Below are 6,891 nucleotides of genomic sequence, written 5' to 3' on the forward strand. Positions count from 1 at the left end.
AACTTTTAAGAATTAAAAAAAAAACCCACCTAATTATTGTGTATATGATATCTTTTGAGTGACAGCCCAAGTGCCATGGCTTGTGTGTGGTGGTCAAAGAGCCACTTTGTGGAACCTCTTTTGTCCTTTCATCTTTATGTAAGTTTGGGTGCTTGAATTCAGGCATCAGGCTTAGACAGCAAGTGTCTTGAATCACTAAGGCACTTCCCTAGCTCTGTTTAAAAAAAAAATATTTACTTTTCTCTGCGCTTGCCTAAACATGTGCATGTGTATCACATACGTATAGGAGCCTGTGGAGGTCAGAGGAGGCACTGGGTCCCCTAGAACTAGGGTCACTAGAGGTAGAGGCTCTTGTTACCTGCTATGTGAAGGTTGGGAGCCAAACCCAGGCCCTCTGTAAGGAGGACAAGTGTCCCTAATCACTGAGCCATCTCTCCCGACCTGCTTGGAGATTTTGAAATAAAAACAAGAGAGGCTCTCAGCATGAAATACAAAAAGAAGGAAGCTGAAATCACTGGGAAGGAAGAGCCAATGAGTCCTGTCCTTAACAGGTCTGGGAATACAGTCTCCACCCGAGGAACATGTTTACTCCAACTTTGAAACTATTCACTTTGAAAGATCAAACGAGACAACAGAGAACAAAATGTTCTGAGGTTGTTTTTATTGTAAGAATGTTGTGAGCTGTGCCTTGGAACCACAGTTGGCACCTGTTCATCCACAGCACCCACAAGAGCACCATTGAGTGTATCCAGGGCTCCTGGGAACCCTATCTCCAGTCGGTCAATATGACCGAGTCCGCCATTAAGGGCCCAGCTAGTTGGACTGAAATGGTCCCTCTGCATCTCCAACTTCTCTGGTAGGCGAGAAGTGAGAGTCAATGCCCCTTGAGCCCACGTTTTCTGGGTCTGGGCCATTTGTTTCCTGTTGCTCTGACTGTTTCAGACAACAGTGCTTGCAGACCCCAACACGGAAAAGGGGTCCTCCAGTCACTCCAGTTATGGGCTTCTTCTCTGTCCACGAGACTCCAGATAGCCCTACTTAGAGCTCCTGCTCTCAGCAGAAAACAGCCATATCTTAAGGTCACAACCAAAGTCACTGTCTTCTTAGGCCTGGAACCAGGCTCCAGTGAGGAGGCTAGGAGGCTGCTGTAGCCTCCATGGGCTGGATCAACAGGGTGGTAGCCTGTAGTGGATAGTAGCGGCCCTTCCATGTTTTCCAGAAGATCCCCTTTTTACGCTGCTGCCGTTGCCGTGGAATAGAGTGGAAGTATTGTCCATTTAGATTGGAATGGCTGCAGGTGCCAAACCACCAGCCACCTACAGGGTTAGAGAACAGAAGACACGGTCAAGGTCTTGGGTTTCCATACTGAGAGCACAGCTGGAGACAAGGTGAACTTTGGATTTTACACCTTTAGAATTTATTGCGTTTATTTATTTTGTGTTCACGTGTATACGTGTGTGGGGTGTGAAGGTCAGAGGACAACCTGTGGGAGTCGGTGATCTCTTTCTACTATGTGGGTCTTGGAGATCAAACTTAGGTCTTCAGGCTTGTAGGCAATTACCTTTACCTGATGGCTGAGCCATCTCACAAGTCCTATTTTTGTTTTGTGACAGAGTCTCTTATCGGGCTGGCCTCAAACTCTCTATGTGGCCAAAGACAATTTTAAACTTCTGCTTTACCTGCCTCCACTTTCTGAGTGCTACGGTTAACATTGTACCACCGTGCTTGGTTTCTATTGTATGGCTAATGGAACCTAGGTCTTCACTCATGTTAGGTAGGTTCTCTGCAAAATGAGCTACACTATGAAGCAGAGCTTGTGGGTACAAACTTGTGGAAGTTTGAAGTCAGCCTGCTCTACATGGTTTGATCCTGTCTGAACGAATGAAGCAGGAAGGCTAGTACTGTAGCTCATTTGTTACAGTGCTTGCCTACCATGCATGGAATTGTGGGATTGATCCGCAGGAGCATAATGACACATGCCTGTTACGCCAGCACTCAGAGGTTAGAGGCTGACCCTTTAAGGTTATCTTAAACCTCATATAACAAGCTCAAGGCCAGCTGGAGCTATATGAGACCCTGTGTCAAACAGACAACAAAAACAAAAACACTGGGGGGTCAGGGTCTAGCAGAATGTTTGGCTAACAGGCACAAGACCCTATACCTCAGAATTGAAAAGAACAAGACAAGGGGTTGTCTTGGCTTTGCCCCATGCCAGCTACCCACGTACCACTGAAAGATAGGAAAACTGAAAACAGGAGAGATTAACTTAATAATTGGCCCATAGCACAAAGCAAGCAAGGAGAAAAGGGGGCAGGGCATGGATGCACACTTTAAGACTGAATGTAGGGTACAGTGAGAATAAAACCTGCTTACCAGAGAGGCTCTTGGCACAGTTAAGGTCCCCTCGGAGGTCGTGGTCTTGGTCCCAGGTAGAGAAGGGCAGGGAAAGGCCATTGGGGGAAACATTGGTGGCACCCAGCTCATTGGCCGTGGGCTCGGTGAGCTGCAGGCTGTAGGCTGTGTCCTCACCCCCCAAATGGATAGGAAATTGGAGCAATTTGGCATTGCCATCCCAGTCCTGGAGCTGCACAGCCAACTGGCTTCCTCGGTCCCCTGTGATGCTGTGCATCTTCTCTAGGCCCAGCCAGAACTCGCCTGAATCAAGAGAAATCATCCGTGAGGCGGGCTCAGCTCTTGTGCCCTTTGCTTCTTCCATGACTCTGGCCTCCTGAGAAACACCTACCTTGGGGATCTCCGAAGCCATCTTTGTAGGCTTCCCAAGACTGATTGAAGTCCACAGAGCCGTTCAGGCGTCTCTGAATCACCGTCCAGCCTCCATCTACCCAGAAAGACAAAAAGTCACTAGAAGTCCCTTCTCATAGGCCCTACCTAATTCCAAGCCTGATATCATATTCCCATGCAGTCCCAAGAAGGACAACACACTCATCATTCCTCTCAGCACTTGGGAGCAGAATAGACTTCTATCCCAAGAGCCTGCAGGAACCAACGGTTGATGTGTTATTTGAAACATAGTCTCTACCTTCGACTGGCTTAGAACATGCTTTTGTAGCCAAGGATGACCTCAAATTTTTCCTATAGCCCTAGTTACCTTCAGTGTAACTGTGGATGACCTCAAACTCCTAATCATCCTGCTACCAGCTCCAGAGTTTTGGGATAGCAGACTTGCACCATCATACCCATTGTATGCAGTGTTGGAGATGGAACGCAGGGCTTCAAACATTCTAGGGAAGCACTTTACCAACTGAGCTTTATTTCCAGTCCATGAAGACTCTGCGTTCATTTATCTGAGATAAGGCTGGCCTTGCACTTCCAACAATCATCTTGCCTCAACCTCTCAAGTATTGGAAGTATAAATATAGGCACAAGTCACCATATCCAGCCGTGGTTCTATGTATTGAATTTTGCATCTTGTACATTGTAGGCAGGCACCCTCCCATTAAGGTATGCCCCCAGTTCACTTATATTTTGTTATTGTGTGACAGGGTTATACTAAGTTACCCAGGTTGGCCTTGAGCTTACTCTGCAGATGACTAGGCCTGGATCACCTTAACCACAGAAACCTATCACTGAATTTGAGATCCTGTCAATGGAGAAAAAGAGTATATATATGTGTGTGTGTATATATATCACTGTATCACTGAGCTATACATGGCATTATTTTATGACACCAGGGCTGTGTACATGGCAAGGAGGCTCCTTGGGAGGTCAATACATCCTACCTGAAGTCATCTCACAGTTGACCAAAAATGGTGGAGATCCCAGAGGCTGGATCTGGAAAAGTCCACTGTGCCGCTCCCCTTCTTGAAAGAGTTCCTGGCAGTCCCGGGGAGGCCCTGAAAATAGACAAAGGGAGAGAGTGAAGCAGGAGAGAAGCTCCCCAGTGATTTCAGGAGACCAGTGTGTGTGTGAGGGGTGGGTGGTAGAAGATTAGTTCCAGGGCCATTTGCCTAAACTTGTTCCTGGCTCATTATAACATTCTCCTACTGGTCCACAAGGCACACTGAGGACCAGCCCCTTGACCAATCTTCGCTCTTCCCACTCTGCTTGTCTACCCTCTCTGGTCACAAAGGCTTCTTTCCCTGAACCTTTCTTCCGTGTATCACACCTTCCTGCTATTGGGAATCAGCACTTGGTCCTGATGCCAGAGATTCCATTTTCCCATTCCTTTCCCCGGGCCCCAGCTTCTTCTAATAGGATGCCGTTCTACTCTCTGAAACCCTGTTAGACTTCCAAAAGTGAACAGAGGTCTCGTCCCTGATGAGAAGTCATCTGGAGGCGTGCCCCCACTCCTCCCCTTGAGTAGAGGCTTCTAAAGCCCAGGGACAAGGAGGAACTTGGTCCACAGTAGGGACCTGTATCCACCTAAAGCCTACCCCACAGCCAGTGTTTCAGTGAAGACTTAAAACAACAGACAGGGGTGGATCTGGGGTAAGACAAGGGCTAAGCTGACTGGGCAAAGGGGTACTCTGATTTAGTAGAAGATGCTGAGAGTGGGACAGGGGGAGACTAAGGCTGTGGGTGTGGATGGGATATGGCTGTCTCTGCTACCAGAAGAAGGGCGACAGGAAGAGAGAGAGTTGAAAAAGAGGAGAGGAGGAGAGAAGGAACTTGGCCTTGACAAGTCCTCTAAATTCAGGAAGAACCGCCCCCAGCCCAGCCAGGGAAAGTAGGAGAAAGGTCACTGGGGGAGGAGCATGCAGGGACTTTCTGCCAGCCAGCTCAGTCCACACTGCCAGGAGTGGGGGCAGACCCAGAAAGATGGGAAGTCTACTTTCCAATCCCTTGGGCAGCTCCCTTTCCCCTACTTTCCTCTCATCCAATCGGGACAGGCACACTGCCAAGCCACCCATGTGGTTTTCATTAGGGCCAGCTGTTTGTCTCCCCAGCTCTGAACTTTCCTCTACTTGGCTAGGCTGAGTCTGGGAGTCCCAAACCCACAAAACCACCCCCTCAGCTCTTCTCTTCCACCACATCACCTATCCAGAAGCTATGCCTGCCAACCCTGAGAAAGCTCATCCGTGACCCTCGACATGCCTAGGTACTTGCCTAGGTTAAAGCCAGGGGACGGATTAAGTCTAAAGACAATTGGGCTGACAGCCAGCAACCAGCCTTAGGGTGTGAAGGGGGATATCCAAACTTTCACCTAGTTGGCTGTGGGTAGCCACAGATGTCAAGCAGGGTAAGAGAATAGGCATGAACTCAGAGTTGGAACTGGGAGTCGTCTCTGTCTCTGTCTCTACCGCCCCCACCACACACACACACACACACACACACACACACACACACACACACACACACACACTTCAATGAAAGAAAGTATTGGGGTTGGGCACCTACAATATAGGACCTGAAAACTGTAATCACAGTAACTGTTAGGTATATATGTGTATGTGATTGGACGGAGGCTTTCAGGACAAAGGATCTGTATTTATAAGACATAAGAGTATGTATCTAGTTTAGGAGCTGGGGTGGGGGTGTTCTTCTCTGGTTTTCCCTCTTATACCTATATAAAGAGACGTTGGAGGGTTCCAAACCTCAGGAACACACACACACACACACACACACACACACACACACACACACACCCCTGAAACTTCAGCTCCTTATGGTCTGTCTTCCTCTACTTGCTCTGGTTAATGGCTAAGCAGATTTTGGGGGCGATTCTTGCTGGGAAAGTACAGTGGGGTGGTCTGGCCAAGCAGGATTATAAGTGAAGAGGGGCTATATGTAAAAAGCCCTTGACTTGAGCCTAGTGAGTGTACAGGAACCCAAGGCTAGAGTCTCTTTCTTTATTATTATGGTGGACCTGACAAGAGGAGTATTGGAATGGCAGGTGGAGGGGTTGGGGAGTTGTCAGATGACAGCAAAGACCAGAGATACTCACTGTGTAAGCGGGTGGCGTTGGGAGTCAAGCCAATGAGCTGGGCCATCTTGGGAAGCCTCTTTCCCCTCGAAGTCTTGTCTACCCCATTGTCTAGGTGTGTGGGGGTCAAGAGGTCAATCTGAGACAGGGCAGGAAAACGGTGGTTAGATCTCTTGCCTCATGCCAGAACAACTGCTTAGCCACATTTCACCCCTACTGGTTCCCCGTTTTGTGTTTCCTCTTTCGGACATGGGTCAATTCCTGGGGTAATTACCTGGCTCTGAAGATTCTGTATTCTCAGATTCTGCTTTGATAGGTATCTCTGCTGCTGGGCTACCTTCTGGAACAGTTGCTGGATCTTGCTGTTCTGAGCCTTGAGTTGAGTCTGAAGATAGGAAAGAGAGGTGAAGACCTGTCTTTAAGTCTGCAACCACTTCTTATTCACCCTCCCTTCCACCCTCTCACAGTCGGCTCTTTGAGGCCCTTCGTTCGGTTTCTGGGGGGACACAAAAGGAGTCTAAATAGAGTCAAAGCCCTAGTAGATGCGCCTACCTGTAAACTCTGCAGAGTCTCAGGAGCCTGGCCTTCGGGGACTCTATCCTTCGGGTCTGTCCCCTTGGGCCCCTGACAAGCGTTACCGCAGGCAGCCATGCGGCGTTCCAGCGCGCCCAGCTGTCCACGGGTGCGCTCCACGTGTTCCCGCAGCCCGTGACCGAGCTGCAGCAGCCCGTGAGCCAGCAAGTTCATTTCATCCCAGGATGCGAAGCGCGGCGGCTCCGGCTGTGCAGGGCGCCCTTGCGCGCTCAGCAGCCCCGCAGTAGCTGCGCATAGCACTAGAGCAGCGCCTGCGGTCGGAGCGCAGCGCATGATTCCGGGGATGGCCTTGGGTGCAGCAACGCTAGGACTTCGGGACGCAGGAGTTCAAGACCCAGTAGCTGGAGTTCTGGGGAAGCCGGCTCAGACTTAGACTTGCTCTGGTGCAGAAGAAAGCCTGTAGATCGCAGCTG

General features: G+C 49.5%; 1 protein-coding gene across 1 annotated transcript; it reads right to left on the minus strand.

The window, feature by feature from the left end:
• Positions 1-646: 646 nt before the first annotated feature.
• Positions 647-6,891, minus strand: Angptl4 (angiopoietin-like 4). Its single transcript, NM_199115.2, is given in 7 exon segments — positions 647-1,316; positions 2,374-2,655; positions 2,744-2,839; positions 3,741-3,854; positions 5,906-6,023; positions 6,159-6,269; positions 6,437-6,891. Coding segments are annotated over 7 exon segments (1,218 nt in total). The 5' UTR covers positions 6,752-6,891; the 3' UTR covers positions 647-1,134.

This window comes from Rattus norvegicus, chromosome 7 (genome assembly GCF_021556685.1).
Source record: "Rattus norvegicus strain SHRSP/BbbUtx chromosome 7, alternate assembly SHRSP_T2T, whole genome shotgun sequence".
Lineage (NCBI taxonomy): Eukaryota > Metazoa > Chordata > Mammalia > Rodentia > Muridae > Rattus > Rattus norvegicus.